The 23,763-nt window shown below is 44.4% G+C and overlaps 1 protein-coding gene across 1 annotated transcript in view; it reads right to left on the reverse strand.

The window, feature by feature from the left end:
• Nucleotides 1-23,067, reverse strand: part of LOC147429114 (TRIGALACTOSYLDIACYLGLYCEROL-like protein) — a 66,278-nt gene extending 43,211 nt beyond the window's left edge. The window contains exon 1 of the mRNA XM_086495499.1: nt 22,710-23,067. Within this exon, the coding sequence (XP_086351625.1) occupies nt 22,710-22,954 (245 nt within the window). The 5' untranslated portion in view covers nt 22,955-23,067. The remainder of the gene's footprint in view (nt 1-22,709) is intronic.
• Nucleotides 23,068-23,763: the final 696 nt, after the last annotated feature.

A 23,763-nucleotide genomic window follows, 5' to 3' on the forward strand; every position in this document is an offset into this window, starting at 1 on the left:
TAATTAGCATGGTAGAGAAGATGAGCATGCATTGAAGCTTGGCTCTTGGTTGGATTTGCATCCACATGCCAAGAGTGTGTCGATGTAGGCTTCTATCTCACAAGCTTGGAGTAGGTGATGAGCTCTCCATTAAAGCTTGGGAAGAGATAGTCTTCTTTACTTCCCACATAGACTGTGTGAGAGTGTGTGTGATAATGCCTTCCAAAAATCAGCCCCCTCTCTCTCTTGGGCGAGCCCTCCTGCTATTTGCTCTTGCTCTACCCTCATTGGACCTCCCCAGGTCAAGCCAATGACTATTAAGCAGCATAAGTGATAGCCTTCTGACATGTGTCCCCCTTTCCCCTTTTGTGAGAGCTTTAGGTAATTTAATAATTCAACTAAACTCTCATTGGACCCCTTTGCCTCCTAGCCAATAGGAATCAGGCAAGCCATTGGGCTGCTGAATGCTCATTGGACCCCTTGGGAGATTGTCCAATAGTCTTCTAGAGGACTTAATTCTCATTGGTTCTTTTATTAAGTGTTCTTAAATTAATTAAACTAGATTTACTCTAGCCTAATTCTCATTGGTCCACCTCCAAGGCCATCCAATAGGAATTGGGTACACCTTGTGGGCATCTGGGCTAGGGAGCTGACATGTGTCCCCCATTCCCTTTGTGTAAAGGGAGCTTGTGTGTGTGTGTGTGGCTTTCTCTCTCATCCCCTACATGCAAGGTTCGCCCCCTCCCAAGTAGGGATTGCAAAGACTTTTTTGTACACACACAAAGCATCCAATTCCCTTAACACTAGGTTGGTAATGGGACACTTTTATGTCCTGGGACACTCTTATGTCCTGTTAAGTGACCATTTTCCTTGAATTATGTCGAGTTTCAAAATGGATTTTGAGGTGCTATCTATCTAGAAAGTTGTCTCATGAGCTGAAAAAAACTCAACGTTTTTTTGGAATATCAATTCCATCTTTAACCTTATCCTTGCACAACATTTCACAACCTAAACTGTGTGACAAAACGGGTCCTGTTTTTGGCTTTTTTCAACTTTTGCAACTATACCACTCTAAAATTCATGTTTGTGAGGTCTATAATGCTAGAGAACTATCTTTAATAGTCCTCAACATGTCCTGATGCTTCTAGGGAGAAATAAATGTTAAAGTTGTAAGTTATGACCAAATTACAAAAATTGTCAAATCCTGTTTTTTATCCTATTTTAGCTCTTTTATGATTTTTTTGGTAGCTTTCATGATATCCAAATGCAGTTTTGATTTTCTATGGTGCATATTGTAACATCAAGCTAATATTCCTTGAGTTTTGGGGCACCTAATACCGTATTTTGCATAGTAGACAACGATGGTTGATTTTTTCAATTATAGAAGAAAAAGAAACATTCTAGTATATCAAGTATAGCTTTTTCAATATTGTTAGTTTCTTGTGATAACTACATGCATTTTGTAGGTAGTAACCATATCCAGTCATAAGGATCAAATTTGGCTAGATATTGAATAGTTTCTATGGGATTCTACAACTCATAATGTTGAACCCAATTTTTTCATGTTTGCTGTATTTAGCACTTCATCTTTGTCCCCAAGATTCCCCTTGGTAAGAGATGTATTATTCTTTTGACATGCTCCATGGATCCTTATGAACCTAAAGAACAATAGGGAACTAAGAAAACATGCATATATTATTTGTACTGAGCGTGGCTATAGAAACTTTGATGATAGGTTTGCAAAATGGTAAAAATTCAACTTTTTTGTACCTATTTCTTTTGGCAAAACAAAAAATAGTGAGTGAGAAGCAATCATAAGTTCTGATCACCAACCCATTGAAGTTAACTAGGGAATTTATCTCAAGTCCTACAAAAATCCCTAATCTTATTTTTATGCAACAAAACATAAGAAATGACTGTTTTGATGAAAATGTACTGGTCCATCAACTTTGGAGGCTTGGTGTGACCAAAAGATGAGAAATTTTACAAGTTTCTTATTTTTTCCATGTGTAGTAGGCCTTGAACTATAACCTCATGAAGGGATTTTACAAAATGAGTAGATCTACTATGGTTTTGGAGGTTTTTTTCAAAACCCTGAAAGGACACTTTTATGTTCTGTTAGGTTACCAACCTAGTGTTAAGGTTGACCTTTGGACACAACCTTTGAATTTTGGAACCTTAGCATTTTGGAAGTCTTAATGGGCTGAACCTTAGGGTCTTTTTAGCCCATTGTTACACATGGCTCTTTTGCAGATGGCCCCCCCTTTGGATACCTATTTTCCCTCCTTTGGATCCCTACTGTGGCCGGTCTGCCAACTTAACCAATATTCTAGCTTTTTCTCCCCTGGCACTTCCCCATATTAAATGATCAGTTTAACATGAGAAAATCATTTAGGAGAATTAGATATTGATTATTATGACAGTTCTACTGAGGACTCGTCTACAAATAGCTCAGATTCTGATGATGGAAACTTCTATGCAAACAAGAAGAATTTTTACAAAGCCAACCAGTATGACTTTCTCGAAGATAAAAGCAAGAAAGTTCGAGAGTTTAAGCAAGGTGGCCACTCGATCAAGTTTGATACTTTTTCAGGATATTCAGATGCTTTGAAGGCTCTGTCTTTTATACAGCAGTTTGACATTGCTTTCGTGGGAGAACGCTATTCAGAGCACTCCAAGATTCGAAGAGCTACCTCTTACCTTAAGGGGAATGCTCGTACTTGGTGGTCCACGCTTCTTTTAAACAAGACTGCGCCAGTTAAATGGCTGAAATTTAAAAAGCTTTTTATTTCTTCTTGGTTGACGCAAGAATATGAACGAGATATACGAGCTGCTTGGAACCATCTTCGGATGACCAGGAAAAATACAATCAATGCTTACTGTGAAAGATTCTGGAGCTCTTTTCTACCAGCCTCTTCATTCAAGAAGATCTCGTTCAGAGAACAGATTGAGCGGTTCACCTTGGGTCTACCTACAGAGATCCGAGATCACTGCTTGGAACAGAAGTCAACTTCTATTCAAGAGTTGATGAGTCATGCGAAGCGGCGCTTTGCCATTCACTCTGGCAATCTGACCTACCCCACAGATGAGGCCATGACACAACGAGCCGAACAGACTTTTGGGAATGAAAGTAGAAAGAAAAAGAGCAACCCAGAGAAAAAGGATGCACGACCCAAGCTTACTCCTGAGGAGAGAGCTCGCTTCATCGGAGAGGGGAAGTGCTTTGGATGCGGGGAACAGGGACATATCTCCGCGAAGTGCCCTAAAAAGACACAAAAAGAACAGAATGATAAAGAAGATGACAGGCCTGAGAGTTCGAGAGCAGCTGAGGAACGTGGCAGAAAAGGCAGATAGAAAAGCAGAACTGGTACCACATGGCGTGGGATCTGCACCGAATCTAATGAATGAAAGTACAAACTTTGCCGCTTTTGGGGGCAAAGTGAAGGATCAGGAAGCTCTTCTGAAGGAGCCAAGGCCAGCTTCTTTTCACTTGGAATTGGCGGCTCAATTTGGAATTATGTCCGACACACTGATTGTCACCAGCGTGTGACTACTATCTATCCTTTTTGTTGATTTCTTTCTTATTATCTATTTACTTTCACTTTTTGGAAACACCCCTCGGGAAATCTAACTGCCCTGCATTGCATAGCTAGTGTGGAACTGTCCAGAGGGAGTCCAGGCCTGAGGGCAAGAGAGCACTAAGGTTGGACAAGGACTATGGTTAGCCAAGTGGGGTCATTGACTAGCCAAAGTGGAATCCTTTGCTACAGAGGCTACATTTCAGTTCTGGATGTGGCCGCAGTGTACAAAGAGGGTCGGATGACCTAGAAAGATACAATGGTAGCATCTCCTAAAATTTAGGGAACTGCTATTTTGGGACCTGAAAATGTGTTGACGTCATTACCTCTGGAATGACAAAGGGAACATTTTCTTGCTCTGCTGCAAAGTCAACTGACGCACCAGTTGAGATATTTTTAGCCGGGAATGCCCAAAATCGGAAAATGTGCCATGTGGCACTCTGTGAGCATTCTGCTACTCCTGGCCAGAGAGGGGGCGCCTAAAATGAGAGAGGAGGCTGATTTTCCGAATTTGTCACAGGTTAAGAGCTATGGAGTGCTTGCTTTCTCTCTTATGCACAGTGCGGTGCCAGGAGTGATGCCCTGCACGCTACGCACTGCCCTCTCTATCCCCTTTGGCAGTATGTTATGCCCCACTAGTGGGCTCTTCATTTGACCAATGTACAGTTGTGTGGATTCATGCGCGATTGCCGAGGCAAGAGCCTCTTGTACAGGGTATTGGATTAGCTAGCGGCTAATCCCCCCGCAGGTACAGGTGAATTCGGAGAGATTTCACGCCAGAAATCTCGTCCGATTCAAAGGGCAAGTAACCCTACAGGTGCGGGAGCTCGAGGACTTGCTACGGTTGCGACCGGCACGCGAAACGGAGCCCAAAACCGTGAATTACAGCCTGCTGTGTATTTTTGCAGGTTTAGGGTTTTGGCCCTAAACGGACCCTAATACCCCCAGGAGGTTCGGGGACGCAAGGGGACCGCTGTACAGGCGATCTGGCGCATTTTCAGGGCTGAAGACAGAGAATTCAGCGTGCTGCAGATTCTCGCCAGGTTTTGCAAAGTGCCCGTATGCGTCGGGAAAGTCAGTCAATGCGTGGGAATACTGACTGTGAAGGGTTCTAGTACAGTTATGCTGCCGAAATCAGGCCAGAACAGTCAAAATTCAGCCAAGGTTGTGCGGGGCAGCTTGGAAAGAACCACAGCGTTTATTCCCTCTTTTAAACAATAAAGAAATACCGAAAGGGGCGCCTAAGTTAGGGGCCAATCTGGTGTCGGTCTTCTCATACAGGTGCATTCTAGCATCTGTATCCCATTACCCTCTCTTGTGTCACTATAGCGCAGGTATAATAGACGACTAATAATGGGTGAAAGCTAAATCAAGGTTTGAAGTAAAGTCTACCGCCCTTTTTGGATTGAATAGGCCGGTTTCACTGACACCACAGACGGAGGTAGTTTGACTGGCACCCGGACGGGATGTTGCCATTACCCCGAGCATTGGCAAGCTTCGTTTGCAATGACAGGGGTGTTCAGGGCACGCGAGTGACGTTCTACTTAGGATCCCTTGGTACCACAAGAACTACACCGTGGTTGACTACCGGGCCGAGAAAGCGACTTTGACAAATGAAGGGCTCAGAGATTGTACTTGATGAACTTCAGTTTTTCTTTACTCATTCTTATGGGAGAGACCTGAACATGGATAAAGGTTGAATATGTTTTGACCTGAACAAAAGAACGCCAAGATTTTTCTCCACACTCATGCCAATTGCTTTCTAGAGGGCCTGAAGATCATACCATTGATCTGATACCTGGAAGCACACCACCGAACCGGCCACCTTACCGTGTGAGCCGAGTACAGAATGAAAAGATTATGAACCCAGTGAAAGACCTCTTGGAAAAGGGTCTTGTCCAGCATAGTACTTCACCGTATTGCTCTCCACTGTTGTTGAATTTGAAGAAAGACGGATCTTGGAGAATGTGCATCGATTATAGAGCTCTCAACAAAATCACCATCAAGAACAGATTTCCGATTCCTAGGATCGATGATATACTCAACAGGTTACACGGATCCTCGTGCTTGTGCAGGATTGACCTGAAGAGTGGATATCATCAGATCCGAATCGCGCCGGAAGACGTCTACAAGACAGCCTTTCGGACTACTTTTGGGTTATTTGAGTTTTTGGTGATGCCTTTTGGCTTAACCAATGCTCCTGCGACATTTAACCGGATGATGGACAGGATTTTTCGAGAGTACAGGCTATTTGTTGGCACTTTCTTTGATGATATCATTGTTATCTCCAAGAATGAGGCAAAACACAGAGATCATTTGCTTCAGAGATAAACTTTTTTGGGACACTGTCTCTCAGCAGCAAGAGTGCAAATGGCTCCGGCCAAGATAGACGCTATCCGTGATTGGCCCGATATGAAGAATGTCCATGAAGTTGAAAGCTTCTTGGGACTGTGTTCGTACTACAGACGGTTCATTCGAAAGTTTGCAAAGGTTGCTTCCCCTTTCCATATCTTGATACAGAAAGGAGTCCCTTTTCTCGTGCGGATCCACAGAGGTGACTGCCTTTCAGACATTGAAAGAGAAATTGACTACAGGACCAGATTTGACTTTGTCGGACTTGCAGAAGTCATTTGAAGTATTTTGTGATGCTTGTGGTCGTAGTCTGGGTGCGTTCTTGATGCAAGAAGGCCATGTCATTGCTTACGAGAGCCGATTGTTCTCTAGGCCGGAGATGACAGCACAGATTTATGAGAAAGAGCTTTTGGTGATTATCCATGCTCTTACTCAGTGGCGGCATTACCTACTCGAAGCGGATTTTATTGTCTTTACACACCATCAAAGTTTGCGCTACTTCTTGTCACAGAAGCAGCTTTCGGAAAAGCAAATGCGGTGGGTGAACATCTTGTCACAGTTTCACTTCCAGATTGTCCATGTTCAGGGACAAGAATGTGGTGGCAGATGCTTTGTCTCGGAAGCCGTTCATTCTGGCTATTTCCGCGATACATCATAGGAGCTTCGATATGGTTGATCATTAAGCCACAGATACAAATTTTGCAGATATTTTCACACAGATACGGGATGGGGAGACAGTAGCTGGATACTCCCTTCGGGAAGGCTACTTGATGAGAAAGACTACGTTGTGCGTTACACAGCCGTTGAGAGAAAAGGTTATAGCTGAATGCCACTGTCCGGACACCTTTTACGGGTCACCGCGGCATTGCTACCACCGTAAAGGGGGTAGAGAGATAGAGAGATACTTCTTTTGGCCGAGACTCAAAAGGGATGTGGAAAAGTTGTGCGCAGTATGCCAGAAGGTCAAGTTTGACAGGCATAAGGCACAGGGATTGTTACAGCCTTTACCCATACCCACCCGCCCCTGGGAAAGTATTAAAATGGATTTCATTTTTGATCTCTCGAGAACACAGATGATCACGATGATTTTCTGATTACATGGCACGTCTGAGACGATTGTCTCAGACAGAGACCCCAGATTTATGAGTTTGTTTTGGAAGGCAATTTGGGAGAACATTGGCACGCGGTTGCAGTTCTCGTCATCGTCCCACTTGCAGACTGACGGGCAATCTGAGATTGCCAATTCAGTCGTTTTAGATTTATTGAAGTCTTGTATCTCGGATCAAAAGACTCAATGGGAAAAGAACTTACCTTTGGTGGAATTTGCCTACAATAACACGATACACTCTTCGACGGGGAAGACGCCATTTGAGATTGTTGAAAGTGCTGCGAAGGTTCCATCCTTCCTGAGCACGAAAGATTAGATATTTGAAGCGGATGAATATTCGCGAGATTTGGATACGGCTTTTGCCAAGGTTCGCGAGACTTTGCAGGAGTCTCAAGAACGACAGAAAAAGGCAACGGATCACCATCGTCGCGACTTGAAATTGAGGGAGGATGATTGGGTGCTCTTACGTTTTGAGAAAGCACGCCTACAAAAGAAAAAGGGAAAGGAGAGGCTTTTTCCAAAGCTTAGTGTGCGATACTACGGACCTTTCCAGATAACTGAAAAGATAAATGATGTCTCCTTCCGATTGAAACTGCCAGATACTTGGAGGATTCACAATGCATTCCATGTGAGTCTCTTGAAACCTTTTAAGGGTGATGTGCCTGATGATGGGGAGCCTGATGAGCAACCTGAAGTGGAAGAAAACGAGGAGATCCTTGTTCCTGAACAGATTTTGGCACATAAGGATACGAAGACTAAGGTAAAGTCCGAAGGCGGTTCTTGGTTAAGTTCAAGAACTTTCCTACATTTGATGCGAAGTGGATGGAGGAGGAGGACCTAGCAGATACTCCTCAGATTGTGCATCTTTACCTCGATGTTTCAATTTAGCATATCTACTCCAAACGGAACACGGAAATTCAGCTTGGCCGAAGATCTGGTGCAGTGGGATGCACAAAAGGGGAGTTACTCCGCTTCTTTGTCAATAGATGCCTTGATTTTGATACCAAAGTCACTGATGTCTCTTTGAGCATCAGGGATACTGAGAGCTGACAATATTCTGCTGGATGACTTTATGAAATGGAATTCCTGATTATGATACTGATTTGTTCTTGACTTCTTTTAAGTGCAAGAACTGATAGACGAAATGACTGCAACATTTTGGTCTGATTGATCTCAAATAGACATGGTTGCAATAGGGGTTAGTCAATCGGACATCGATGAGGTTCCGATTGGAACTAGATGTGATTGCTAGCTACATTGCCGATAAATCATGCTCTAAGATCCGAATGAATGTCGAATGTCATGCGATGTCTTGTGATGTTTGGTCTCGTCCTGTGATGTCGTGTGATGTGACTGTCGATTTGGTACATGTGCTAGATGTGTGTTCCTAGTACGTAGGTACTAACAATCAGTGTCTGCTAAGACGGTTTATGGCTTTTGTCGGTTTTGCAGGCGTAATCGCGGTCGATTACAATGCTTTCAAGAGGGGGGTATGTCACAAAGTGGTGATGTGGCTACCAACAACAGAAACCCTAATTTCTGCCAGAAACCCTAAAAATCCTGCAAACCCTAATTTTACAAAAACCCTAATTTTTGGAAACCCTAACCCTAACTGCTGGCTGGAAACCCTAAATTCTGGCGGGGAAATGCCACATGGCAGAAGGTACGGATTTGCGGCGCGAATCACGGGGCTGAAAAAAAGCTAAGCGATGCAATTTGCTGGCTTTTTGGCTACGTGAAGAATTGGATGAGAGAGAGAGAGAGAGAGTTGAATTGCTTTATTTTTTTACTCTCATTGAGAGAGAGAGAGAGAATCTGCTTTTGCTTTTAAAGCTTTTGGGGCTCTGCTTTTGGGCATCCCTTGTAACCTTTAAATTAGTGGTGAGGGCCTCACTTCTCAGAGCATCTGGACGTAGAGTCTAAGAGTGAAACCCTCTTGTACTTTGAACTGATTAATACAAAAAGAAATACCGAAAGGGGCGCCAGTCTATGGGGCCAATATCTCTAGGCACGGAACTCCGCCGGGCCAATGCAAATCTATTGTGATCAGTGAATTATTTGAAGTGGTTATTTGGTGCTATCGCGGTTGATTCTTGACTTGGAGTGTCCAAGTCTGTTACACATTAAGTGTCTTGATACATCTTATGCTATATGGAATAAGCTAAAGGACACTTATGAAAATACAACTCTTGTGAATCAAGTGAATCTTATGCATAAACTTGTGAACATAGAGTTGGATGAGTCTAAGCCAACATTTGAGCATCTGAATACTTTCACCAGGATTTTGAGTCAGTGGCACGATTCAAGTCTATCAAACTTTAATGATAAATTGAAGTCTATTTTCTTGTTGATGACTTTGCCTAATAGCTGGGAATCTTTGGTTATTTCACTTAGCAACAATCCTGCTTTAATCTTTGATGGTGTTCGTGGCTCCACCCTGAATGAAGAAATCAAGAGGAAGTCTACTGGTGAAAGCAATGGCTCAGCTTGTCACGACTGTGACTATGTTACGGTATTACATCTACTCCTAGTTGCAGATACGCAGAGTGCCATGCCAAGGAGAACCCCTACGCTTGGATGGTCACGACCCTTTGCTCAAGAGACGTGCCTCTTCGCCAAAAGCCACACTCCTTCGACAACTCGTCACACCCCTTCGCTCTACGGTTGAGACTCTTCGCCCAATGGTTGCAACTCTTCGCCGAAAGGATGTGTCTTTACATCTAAAGTCGCGTCTCTTCACCATGAGACGTGACTTTTTATTTGTGACTCTTCGTCTCCTATAAAAGTAGCCCATTGTACTCAGTTTCAATGAATCAAACACAACGTCTTCTGAGTCGTTCAGTTCAAGTTTCTTAAGTCTTAATCATGAGTTTAAGTAATTAATGAAGGATTAGCAACTAGAATCCTTACAGTGGTATCAGAGCAAAAAAAATTCCCAGGACCCGAAGGTTGTGAGCCTCTCACCCTCGCCGCTACCCTCTACCCCCTTCCCGGAGTTGCATGAAAGCAAAAGAAAGGTGGTATACACACACGCATACACGTATAAGGTAACATGAATTTTTCTGTTCCAATTCTATAAATAAAGAACAAAACACAGATGTGTGTCGGCTACGTACCCAATGCATTTTGAGAACCCATTTGTTGGTGCCTCTTCACGCGCCCTTTTCTCGGGTAGTACCCCTCGCCCTTCCCCAAAGTGACATGCCGTTGTGCACAAGTGCCGGATTGAAATCGACGAATTGCTGAATCGTTGGCTGAATTAAACCTTTGCGCTCGCACCTCTTCATGTGAAAGGACACTAGGGCACATCTTCGCGAAAGGGCACCCCTCCACTTTTGTGGCACCCCTTCCCAGAGGATTACACCCTTTCCCAAGCGTCGGCTGAATTTCTGGAAACGCTGCTGAATTCTGAAACATAGGCTGCATTTCCACGTTGGCTGCTGCCTCTTCATGCTCGCACCTCTTGGCGCATAACGTGCCGGCTGAATTGCTGAATTGTCCTTCGCATGTAACATTTAATGCACTAGTAACTTGTATGTAGCGGAAAATGATAACATAGTGAGCATTTCATTAAGAACAAGTTCCTAATGAGCATAGAGAAAGTACTTAGTTGGAGAAAGCAACATAGCAATTACACCTAGCTAGTTTCGCATCGACAATACTTGAAAAGAGAGAGAAATAGAACAATAATAGTTAAGGACCGGATTTACATGGAGCCGGTCCCTGTCACAAAGTGATGACGTGGCGGACAGCAGAAACCCTAATTTCTGCCAGAAACCCTAAAATTCCTGCAAACCCTAATTTTTGCCAAAAACCCTAAATTCCGGAAATCGCGGAGGCGGATTATTTTTTTTTTTTAAAAAAAAAAAATTGGAAAATGATGAGCGACGCGAATTTTGCTTTTGCTTTTTTTTATAAAAAAAGAGAAAAGACTCTCTAAGAGAGAGAGAGAACTGATGCTTTTGATTTTAAAAGCTTTTGGGGCTCTGCTTTTGGGCATCTTTTGTAACCTTTAAATTAGTGGTGAGGGCCTCACTTCTCAGAGCATCTGGACGCAGAGTCTGAGAGTGAAACCCTAACCGCTCTCTTGTACTTTGATGATTGATTAATACAAAAAGAAATACCGAAAGGGGCGCCAGTCTTTGGGGCCAATATCTCTAGGCACGGAACTCCGCCGGGCCAGTGCAAATCTATTGTGATCTGTGAATTGTTTTGAAGTGGTTATTTGGTGCTGTCGCGGTTGATTCTTGACTTGGAGTGTCCAAGTTTGTTACAGTGGTATCAGAGCCCGGCCGATTTCTCTTCTACGGGAAATCCGATCCCCGAATTTTTTTCCGCGGCACCTATGGCTTCAGGCAATGATCAGTCGACTCCCTCTGCATCTAGAGATGCGGGCTGGGATCACAACGAAGATTCAGACAGAGAGTATGGCCCGCCTCGACCTACTCAGGCGGAGCAAAGAGAGATGGAGCGTCGTCAATTGATTGGCGATGCAACAAAGATGATGCTCTATTTTGCCAAGGACCCGAAGATGGCAAAATATATGAACCAGACCTCTTTGGAAGAGGTACAGAGGGAGTGGCAGAGAACCACAACACCACTCCCGAAACCCGCTCTCAAGAAACCTTCTGCCTCCAAGAAATATACGGAGAAGGAACTGGAGAACGTCGTTGATGCACGGATTGCTCAGCTTTTCGACGTGCAAAAGAAAGGCAAAAAGCACGGCAAAAAGCAGAACAAAGGTACTGACTTCCCGGGATATTTGGGTCGCCAGTCGACATTCGACAAAGCAAAGAAACTGAAGAAGCGCGTCAAGTTTGAAGGCCTACCCAATTCTTCTTCTTCTTCTGACAGTTCTTCTAGCTCTTCACACTCGAGCGAAGAAGACAGGAAAAGCAAAAAGCGAAGCAAGAAACAACGCTTCGGAAAGGGCAAGAAAAAGGCAAGGAAATCTAGGTCTCGTCCAGTGAGTGACACTTCTACAGAGGACTCGTCTACGGACAGTTTAGACTTTGACAACGGAAACTTTTATGCAAACAAGAGGAATTTTTACAAAGCCAACCAATATGACTTTCTCGAAGATAAAAGCAAGAAAGTCCGAGAGTTTAAGGAAGGTGGCCAAGCACTTAAGTTTGATACTTTTTCGGGATACTCCGATGCTTCAAAGGCTTTGTCTTTTATACAGCAGTTTGACATCGCTTTCGTGGGAGGACGCTATTCAGAGCACTCCAAGATTCGGAGAGTTGCCTCTTATTTTAAGGGGAATGCTCGCACTTGGTGGTCCACGCTTCTATTAAGCAAGACTGTGCCAATTACATGGCTGAAATTCAAGAGGCTTTTTATTTCTTCTTGGTTGACTCAAGAGTTTGAGCGAGATATACGAGCTGCTTGGAACCATCTCCGGATGACCAAGAGCGATACAGTGAATTCTTACTGTGAAAGATTTTGGAACTCTTTTCTACCTGCCTCTTCATTCAAGAAGATCTCGTTCAGAGAACAGATTCAGCGGTTTACATTGGGTCTACCTACAGAGATCCGGGACCACTGCTTGGAACAGAAGTCAGCTTCTATTCAAGAGTTGATGAGTCATGCGAAGCGGGGCTTTGCAATTCACTCTGGCAGTCTAACCTACCCCACAGATGAGGTCACGACACAACGAACCGGACAGACTTCTGGGAATGAAAGTAGAAAAAGAAAGAGCAACCCAAAGAAAAAGGATGCACGACCCAGACTTGCTCCTCAGGAGCGGACTCGCTACATCAGGGAGGGGAAGTGCTTTGGATGCGGGGAAACTGGACATATCTCCGCGAAGTGCCCTAAAAAGGCACAGAAAGAACAGAATGACAAGGACGACGAAAGGCCTGAGAGTTCGAGAGCAGCTAAGGACCGTGTACAAAAAGGCAAGATGAAAACAGGACTGGTTCCAGATTGTGTGGGTACTGATCCCGACACCATGGATGAGAGTACAGAACTTTGCCGAGCTTGGGACAAAGTGAAAGATCAAGAGGCCCTGATTTTCTTTGATGGAGGAGCCAAGGCCAACTTCATTTCACCGGAATTGGCGGCGCGGCTCGAGATGACTCCCGATCGGATGGGACCACTTGCAGAGGCAGTTCTAGCGGCACCCGGCAGGGACGTAGCCATTACACCTGTCATTGGCAAACTTCGGTTGCATTGTCAGGGGTATTTGGGGCATGAGGACTTCTTCATAATGCCTTTGGAGGGTTGTGATGTTCTCTTAGGGATTCCCTGGTACCACAAGAACAACGCCGTGGTCGATTAACGGGCGAGAAAAGCGACTTTGACTACAGAAAAGGGCAGAACAATTGTACTTGATATTAAACTGAAGGGCGAGTCTGTCCCTATTATATCGGCTTCGGCCATTTCAAAATTAATGAAATCCAGTCTGTTTGTTTACTCGATCTTTATGAAAGAGTTGAGTGATGATGATAGGACAAATATGTCTAAACTTGATAAAGAACGCCAAGATTTTCTACACTCTCACGCCGATTGCTTCTTAGAAGGCCTGCCAGGAGAGTTACCACCTGCTCGTCCTGAAGATCATACCATTGATCTGATACCTGGTAGTACACCACCGAACCGGCCACCCTACCGTGTGAGCCGAGCACAGAATGAAGAGATTATGAACCAAGTGAAAGACCTCTTGGAAAAGGGTCTTGTCCAGCCTAGTACTTCACCGTATTGCTCTCCAATATTGTTGGTTTTGAAGAAAGACGGATCTTGGAGAATGTGCATCGATTATAGAGCTCTCAACAAAATCACCATCAAGAACAGATTTCCGATTCCTAGGATCGATGATATACTCGACAGGTTACAGGGATCTTCATGCTTTAGCAGGATTGACTTGAAGAGTGGATATCATCAGATCAGAATAGCACCGGGAGACGTCTACAAGACAGCTTTTCGGACGACTTTTGGGTTATTTGAGTTTTTGGTGATGCCTTTTGGCTTAACCAATGCTCCTGCGACATTTAACCGGATGATGGATAGGATTTTTCGAGAGTACAGGCTATTTGTTGGCACTTTCTTTGACGACATCATTGTTTTCTCCAAGAATGAGGCAGAACACAGAGATCATCTGCTTCAGGTCTTTCAGGCATTACGAGATCACAAGTTAGTGATTAATGCAAAGAAAAGTGAATTTTTCCTACCAGAGATACACTTTTTGGGACACATTGTGTCAGCCGCAGGAGTGCAAATGGATCCGGCCAAGATAGAGACTATCCGTAATTGGCCCGACTTGAAGAATGTCCATGAAGTTAAAAGCTTCTTGGGACTGTGTTCGTACTACAGGCGGTTCATACGAAAGTTTGCAGAGGTTGCTTCCCCTTTGCATATCTTGACACAGAAAGGAGTACCTTTTTCGTGGGGACCCCCAGAGGTGACTGCCTTTCAGACGTTGAAAGAGAAATTGACTACGGGACCTATTTTGACTTTGCCGGACTTGCAGAAGTCATTTGAAGTATTTTGTGATGCTTGTGGTCGTAGTCTGGGTGCGGTCTTGATGCAAGAAGGCCATGTCATAGCTTACGAGAGCCGTTTGTTCTCTAGGCCGGAGATGACAACACAGATCTATGAGAAAGAGCTTTTGGCGGTTATCCATGCTCTTACTCAGTGGCGGCATTACCTACTCGGAGCGGATTTTACTGTCTTTACAGACCATCAGAGTTTGCGCTACTTCTTGTCACAGAAGCAGCTTTCGGAAAAACAGCTGCAGTGGGCGAACATCTTGTCACAATTCCACTTCCAGATTGTCCATGTGCAGGGACAGAAGAATGTGGTGGCAGATGCTTTGTCTCGCAAACCGTTGGTTCTGGCTATTTCCGCGATACATCATAGGAGCTTCGAGGATATGGTCGATCAGTATGCCGCAGATACAGATTTTGCAGATATTTTCACACGGATACGGGATGGGGAGATAGTAGCTGGATACTCCCTTCGGGAAGGCTACTTGATGAAAAAGACTATGTTGTGCGTTACACAACCGTTGAGGGAAAAGGTTATGACTGAATGCCATTGTCCACCTTTTACGGGTCACCGCGGCATTGCTACCACCATGAAAGGGGTAGAGAGATATTTCTTTTGGCCGAGACTCAAGAAAGATGTGGAAGTGTTTGTGCGCAGTTGCTTGGTATGCCAGAAGGTCAAGTTTAACAGGCATAAAGCACAGGGATTGTTACAGCCTTTACCCATACCCACCCGCCCCTGGGAAAGTATAGCGATGGATTTCATTTTTGATCTCCCGAGAACACAGAGTGGTCATGATGGTATCTGGACTGTTATTGACAGATTTAGCAAACAGGCTCATTTCATTCCAGTGAAGAAAACAGTCAAGCCGGATCACTTAGCGAGACTGTTTGTGGCCCAGATTTTCAGATTACATGGCATGCCTTAGACAATTGTCTCCGACAGAGACCCCAGATTTACGAGTTTGTTTTGGAAGGCAATTTGGGAGAACATTGGCACGCGGTTGCAGTTCTCGTCATCGTTCCACCCGCAGACTGATGGGCAATCCGAGATTGCCAATTCAGTGGTTCTAGATTTATTGAAGTCTTATATCTCAGATCAGAAGACTCAATGGGAAAGATATTTACCTTTGGTGGAATTTGCCTACAATAACACGATGCACTCGTCGACAGGGAAGGCGCCATTTGAGATTGTTGAAGGTGCTGCAAAGGTTCCACCCTTCCTGAGCACGAAAGATAAGATCTTTGAAGCGGATGAATATACGCGAGATCTGAATACGGCTTTTGCCAAGGCTCACGAGACTTTGCAGAAGTCTCAAGAACGACAGAAAAAGGCAGCGGATCGCCATCATCGCGACATGAAATTGAAGGAGGATGATTGGGTGCTCTTACGTTTTGAGAAGGCACGCCTACGAAAGAACAAGGGAAAGGAGAGGCTTTTTCCAAAGCTTAGTATGCGATACTACGGCCCTTTCCAGATTACTGAAAAGATAAATGAAGTCTCCTTCCGACTGAAACTGCCAGATACTTGGAGGATTCACAATGCATTTCATGTGAATCTCTTGAAACCTTTTAAAGGTGATGTGCCTGATGATGGGGAGCCTGATGAGCAACCCGAAGTGGAAGAAAACGAGGAGATCCTTGTTCCTAAACAGATTTTGGCACATAAGGATACGAAGACTAAGGTAAAGTCCGAAGGCGGTTCTTGGTTAAGTTCAAGAATTATCCTGCACTTGATGCGAAGTGGATGGAGGAGGAGGACCTAGCAGATACTCCTCAGATTGTGAAACTTTACCTCGATGCTTTTGGTTTAGCATAGTCTACTCCAAATGGAACCCAGAATTCAGCTTGGCCGAAGATCTGGTGCAGTGGGATGCACAAGAGGGGAGTTACTCCACTCCTTTGTCAACAGATGCCTCGATTTTGATACTAAAGTCACTGATGTCTCTTTGAGCTTCAGGGATATTGAGAGCTGACAGTATTCTGCTGGATGACTTTATGAAATGGAATTCCTGATTATGATACTGATTTGTTCTTGACTTCTTGTGAGTGCAGGAACTGATAGCCGAAATGACTGCAGCATTTTGGTCTGATTGATCTCGAATAGACATGGTTGCAATAGGGGTTAGTCAATCGGACATCGATGAGGTCCCGATTGGACCTAGATGTGATTGCTAGCTACATTGCCGATAAATCATGGTCTAAGATCCGAATGAATGTTGAATGTCATGTGATGTCCTGTGATGTCTGGTGATGTCCTGTGATGTCGTGTGATGTGACTGTCGATTTTGTACATGTGCTAGGTGTGCGTTCCTAGTACGTAGGTACTAACAGTCAGTGTCTGCTAAGACGGTTTATGGCTTTTGTCGGTTTTGCAGGCGTAATCGCGGTCGATTACAATGCTTTCAAGAGGGGGGTATGTCACAAAGTGATGAAGGCGGACAACAGAAACCCTAATTTCTGCCAAAAACCCTAAAATTCCTGCAAACCCTAATTTTTGCCAAAAACCCTAAATTCCGGAAATCGCGGAGGCGGATTATTTTTTTTATTTTAAAAAAAAAATTTGGAAAATGATGAGCGACGCGAATTTTGCTTTTGCGTTTTTTTATAAAAAAAGAGAAAAGACTCTCTAAGAGAGAGAGAGAACTGATGCTTTTGATTTTAAAAGCTTTTGGGGCTCTGCTTTTGGGCATCCCTTGTAACCTTTAAATTAGTGGTGAGGGCCTCACTTCTCAGAGCATCTGGACGCAGAGTCTGAGAGTGAAACCCTAACCGCTCTCTTGTACTTTGATGATTGATTAATACAAAAAGAAATACCGAAAGGGGCGCCAGTCTATGGGGCCAATATCTCTAGGCACGGAACTCCGCCGGGCCAGTGCAAATCTATTGTGATCTGTGAATTGTTTTGAAGTGGTTATTTGGTGCTGTCGCGGTTGATTCTTGACTTGGAGTGTCCAAGTTTGTTACAGTCCCCCCTCCAAAAAGGCTTTGTATTATAGCTTCTCCCATCAAGGGAGACTTTTGTACAATTCAATCTCTGTGTTCCTTGGCAAAACTCATTGGTGCAAAGGAGATGGAAGCTTCATGCACCAAATTATGCTTGAAAAACACACATAGTGGACCTAGCCTCAGTCCCAAGACCTCACACACCTTCAAAGATGGTGAGAGCTAGCAGGGAATGAGGAAAGATGAAGAGGAAGAAGATGCATCTTACGAGAAAGAAGTATTCTCCTCACATATAGCATAGCTTAGCTTAGTAATTAGCATGGTAAAGGAAATGAGCATGCCGTTGAAGCTTGGCTCTTGGTTGGATTTGCATTCCATAGCCAAGAGTTGTTGATGTAGGCCTCTACTTCTCAATGCTTGGAGAAAGAGATGGAGTTCTTGCTCAACACATGAGTTGTGTGTGTGTGTAGCAAAATTAGTTAGCCTAAAAATGCCAACTCTCTCTCTTCTTGGTCGATCCCTCTTCCCGTTTGCTCTTGCTGGGTTCCCATTGGCTCCTGCAAAGCTTAGCCAATGGCAATTAAGAAGCATAGTTGATAGTCTTGTGACAAGTGTCCCCCTTTCCCCTTTTGTGAGAGCTTTAGTTAATTAAAATAATTTATTTAAACTCTCATTGGACCTTTTAGTCTTCTGGCCAATAGGAATCAAGCAAGCCATTGGGTTGCTTAATGCTCATTGGACCCCTTGGTAGACTGTCCAATAGATTTCTAGGGGCTTAATTCCTATTGGTTTTTATAAAGCATTTTTAAATTGATTAGACTAATTTTACTCTAGCCTAATTCTCATTGGTCCACCTCTATGGTCATCCAATAGGATTTGAGGGGAGCTTGGGGGCATCTAGGCTAGGAGCCTGCCACGTATCCATTGTACCCTTTCTGTAAAGGGAGAGCTTGGGAGTGTGTATGTGTGTCTCTCTCTTCCCCTACCTTTAGGGCTCGCCCCCTCCTTCCTCGGGATGTGGGAAGACTTTTTAGTCTTCCCATAGCCGTCCAATTTTCCCCACCTTTGGCCGATTGACTTTTTAATTAATTTTTGGAACCTTAGCCTCTAGAAGTCTTAAAGGAGCTAAACCTTGTCACAGTGTGCAACGGAAGGTGAGAGAGAGAAAGAGACAATGGCACGAGAGAGAGAGAGAGAGAGAGAGAGAGAGAGAGAGAGAGAGAGAGAGAGAGGAGAGACATGACAAGAGACAGATGGTGGAAAGCTGGCAGCCCAATAACTCCACATGGCTACATGGTGTGAAACAATACAATGAGGGTGCCGCCCCTCCTATATATAGGAGCATTGGTCGGGCAATAATCCTCAATATAGCCCAATGACCTAAAAATATGACCCTCCAATATAAACGGGGGAATATGTGACCAAAACAGGTCTAAAGTGGGAAATGTGCGAACAACCCTAAGTGTGCATGAGATCCCTGTCCCGCAGGTGTACAGATGGCCAACCCACAACCAAAGGCCAGTGCATGTGAGTGGTGAGGAGCATGTAGACAATGTGCAAAGCATCTGGAGATGAAGAATCTAACACCCCCCCTCAACAACAGATGCGGAGAAGCTGTCGAGGAGAATGCAACATGCCTGGTAAATCTGGAGAAGATGTAAATCTTGGGAGAAAAGGATGAGGAGCGCAAGTGACAATCCGTACAACACTCTGCACCTTCTCCCTGAAGCGTACCAAAGATTAATCTGCACTTATTTAAAGGCCCTTGGCCTATGAAAAACCTTCAAACTAAAAACAATCTAGTCCAAAAGCTGTCAGCGTGATTTACGAAAATCCGTACAATTGCCACGTTAGCAACGCAAATCGCAGAAATCCGTACATGCTGCCAAGTCAGCATGTCAACGCAATCTGCGGAGCATCCGTACTGTTGCCACGTCATCAGCCACTTTATTTTAATGTCTTTGGATTAATTGACCCCCATCGGACGGCGTCCCATAAGTTGGCGAGAACTTCTCTTTTAAAAATAGTCCACTCTGCAAGACTTTGCAAGTTGGTAAAACTTCTTCTGTTGCTTCTACTTTTGCACTTAGGGTTTAGGCCCCTCGGTCGGGATCTGCAAGTTGGCTCCGTTCTTCAATGGCTTGACACGTCAGCAATTTGTGACACGGCCACACCATGGTCCATAAGCTCTTGGACAAACATTGTTCCTCTAGCGGTGATGGTAGTCATAAGATATACCAATCACACTACACCTCCAAGGTTATCACCTCGAGAAGAGACACCTACTGAGAGATGTCGAGAAATTTCTAATTATAATCTGCTAGGGTTTCCATGGCAAGCATTTCAAGTACCCCACTCTACCATGGCTTGGTAGCTATAGACTTCCACCACTGCATGGCACTGCCTCTAAGAAAAACAGCAGCTCGAAACAAATCTTGGATCCTTCTCTTGCAAGTGATCTTTTTGGCTTATGCCCTGTAAGACATGAGCGACGAAGACGGGAGCGCGTCCGATGCGCGATGAAGTAAGGGTGGGAGTGGCTAATAAGTCCGGGGTCAAGACCCGAAGATTAAATAAAATTCCAATAGCCTCTAGTTTGCTTTGTCTGATCTTTTACAGCACCGGTATGCTTTCAGAAAAGCACACGCCACTTGTCACAAAACGGGCACCACGTGCCAATAGAAAAGAACAGACTGAACAGGCTTTTAAGTTTTAGCACTTCAATAACAACTAAACTGGAAGAGAGAGCACACGTGACACGGAGTGGCGGAATTCCATCCCAAAGAGTACTGGCTCCAAACCTTGGCACCCCTTTCGGTATTTCTTTATATTACTTGAACTCAATATAATGTCGATACTCCATCCTCTGCACCTCTCGCGGAACATGCTAGAGAATGAGCCCTTTGCACTTATTTAAAGGCCCCTTGGCCTATGAAAAGCAGTTTACATGAAAAGCCTTCAAACTCAAAAGCATCTGGTCCAAAAGCAAATGCTCAAAAGCTGCTAGCGTGATTTACGGAAATCCGTACAACTAGCACATCAGCACTGTCAGCGCGAATTGCGAAAATCCATACTTTTGCTACCACGTCAGCACTGTCAGCACAAAATCCAAAAATCCGTATTGTTGCTGCCACGTTATCAACTCCACACAAATCTGTGTGTGTGTGTGTGTGTGTGTGTGTGTGTGTGTGTGTATCCTGCTTTATTTATTCTTTAAGTCCCATGGGTCCCATCGGACGGGGTCCCAAAAGTTGGTAGGAACTCTTCTTTAAAAGTAGGCCACTCGGCAAGACTTTGTAAGTTGGTAAAACTTCTTTTTCTTCTGCTGCTTTTGCTTCTTAGGGTTTAAGCCCCTTGGCCGAGATCTGCAGGTTGGCTCCGTTCTTCAATGGCTTGACACGTTAGCAGTTTATGACAATCAACTTGGAGCTGATGCTTGCACTCCTTTTTGTTGAGATCCTCCGACGAAAATTTTCCATTTTTCCTCTCTTGATTCCTCAAAAGGAGGATTGCTCCACTTGAAATCTTTGTTGGTTCTCTCCGTTTTCCCTCTCTGGGATTGGAGTTCTCTTTATCTTCCGGGAGACAGGTAATTAGCAAAACATTGTCCTCTCTGTCGGCTTCACTCCTAGAACCCATGTGGGCTGCAAAAAAAAAAAAATCACATCCTTCGTAGAAGAAGAATAGTTTGATCTGTGATACCATTGTAACATGCTTGGACACCCAAGCGAGAAACCAATAGCAACACACAAACAGAGATTGCAATAATTGAGCTTCAATAGAGAGAGAAGAAGAGGAGAGCCGACACAAAGCGATAGAGTTCCGCTTCTAGATGCATTCGCCCCAAAGACTGGCGCCGTATGCTACGAGCGAAGCCTTGGCACTCTTTCTAAACATTTTACAAGAGGGCCCTGAAACTGGCGTGTCCAAAAGCAATAGCTTTTTTCTGCTAAAAACATCCACGCGACAAACTATGTAAAAGCTAGCCGTATAGCATCCATATGAAGTGCCACATGGTACACCTCTTTAGTGGCGGCCCTTAGAATGGCCACAAGGACCATGCCACATCTTCACACTTGTGACAAATAACTCGATCCAAAAGAAACTCAAGTTGGCCAGCCATCCAAACCTAGAACAAATCAGCCAGCTCCGTATCAATGAACTGCTCCTTTGAATCCCATCATCCAAGGTTCCAATCTACTTGTATAAAAACCAGTCAGCTTGTGAAGAATCAGGTAACTCGAATCAAATCCATCGCTGAAGCACCATCGAAGCAGCGGTCTCTTGGAATGCATAGCTACTAGATTTGCCCACAACGAAAGGGTCCAGAAGCTTTCTACTAAAGCTCTTTGTTGTTTTCATTGAATGTGAATTTTTACTCTCTTCGAATGCACTTACAGGAGGATATGGCCAGTCAAGATATACAGTCTCACTAAATGCATGGTTGCTTGATATGTCCTCAAGGGCGACGGCAAAGTGAGGGTTTTCCATCAGTTGTACTCTCTTGAGCTACACATATAGGAAGATATGCTTTGTCAGAGCCGGCCAAGGAACCTTTTGCCGGTTTGCGATGCACTAGGAGGTGTCTCCTCAAATGACTCAACTCTAGTTGGGCTTGTGTATACTCCCTATGGCATTCACTCAAAAACTAGTTCATCACATTCACTCGTTGAAGGGCCTTTGACATGCTAAGGATACTAGGTGAATACTCGTTGATTTTGGAACTTTTAACCCCAACACCGACCCTATCCCCACTGGGTGCTCACCCCTAGTTGCCTGTTCTAGTTAAGGAATTGGCAAAAATCCTATACCGGTCCCTGAACTGCAACCTAAAAATACTAGGTGAATACTTGTTGATTTTGGCACTTTTAACCCCAACACCGACCCTATCCCCACTGGGTGCTCACCCCTAGTTGCCTGTTCTAGTTAAGCAATTGGCAAAAATCCTATACCGGTCCCTGAACTGCCACCTAAAACTGTGATTTTTGTAGAGGCAATATACCCATTGCATTACCATAAATAATAAACCCAGTGTGAAGATATCAAGCCCATTTTACCGTGACTTTAAAAAAGATCTCTCTCTCTCTCTCTCTCTCTCTCTCTCTCTCTCTCTCTCTCTCTCTCTCTCTCTCTCTCTCTCTCTCTCTCTCTCTCTCTCTCTCTCTCTCTCTCTCTCTCTCTCTCTCTCTCTCTCTCTCTCTCTCTCTCTCTCTCTGAGAAGAAAGCAAACAAGATCAAGCAAAAGAGGGAACAGGGTACCAGTTGATGCCACCAGAGACAGCAACTACGCTGTCAAGAGAGAATGCCCCATCGGAGAAGGAGGGAGTGACAGGAAAGGATCCATATTCCTGGAGAAGGAGAAGCTGCTGGCTGCGAATGAGTCTATTGCTGCGCTGAAAGCCGAGAGGAGGAGGCTCGAAAGGCAGAGTGTGTACCACTCCATCTACTGTCCTGGACGATTCCGTCTCCTGGTTCCAAAACTGTGAGTCCACGATGGGCGCCATATCCAAACCTGTTTGACAGCACCCTTCCTCGTTGTTATCATGCACAAATGATACTTCGCTTCGCTCTCAGTCTTTATCTTGGCTGGATTCTTTCATTCTGCTGACACGATAAAGATCTTGTGCTCATTCAAAAACTCGTGGCTTGCCTAAGGGAGCTTACACACTGGCTGCCCATAGGCTAGCATTTTGTGTTTTGGACCGGTGCAGAGTCTGAAAACTTTGCAGAGTGCCAATGTGGCCACGACGCACCGTCACAACGTTGGCAGCCCACGAAGGGAGCGCCCATGGTCATGGGTAGCCTTTCCTCCTAACCCCATCGTTAAGCGAAGCTTGAACTATGAGTTGAGTCCCTCCGAGATTTTAGAGTGCTTGCAGCACATAGAAGGGCCTCATAGCATCATTAATAAGCGACATCTAGACCGGTTATAACCAATGAAAGATTTTGTGAGTGCTCATGCTAGCTGAAGAGAAACCTCCTTTTGTACGTCAGAAGGGTTCGTTTACAGGCTCGACAAGTAGGATGCCATGTAAAAATTGAGCAAAACTGCATATATTATAGTGCATACAATGCCAACAGCAAGACCCTTCACATGCACTACAAACATTGCACGCCCCCAATGGGACTCGCCTCTATCGACCCCACCCGTCAAAACTTTGCCCACAACCAATAGGAAAGATGTTTCTGCTAGCATAAACTGTACTATCAAGACCTAAAGAATTGTATCCATCGTTCAACCCATCCAAAAGGGATACATTTTGGTGCGTAAGCACCGGAAACACTTTAGAGTACATAACATGAATTAGGGGGC

Source organism: Adiantum capillus-veneris, chromosome 22 (assembly GCF_014529385.1).
Source record: "Adiantum capillus-veneris isolate H3 chromosome 22, ASM1452938v2, whole genome shotgun sequence".
Lineage (NCBI taxonomy): Eukaryota > Viridiplantae > Streptophyta > Polypodiopsida > Polypodiales > Pteridaceae > Adiantum > Adiantum capillus-veneris.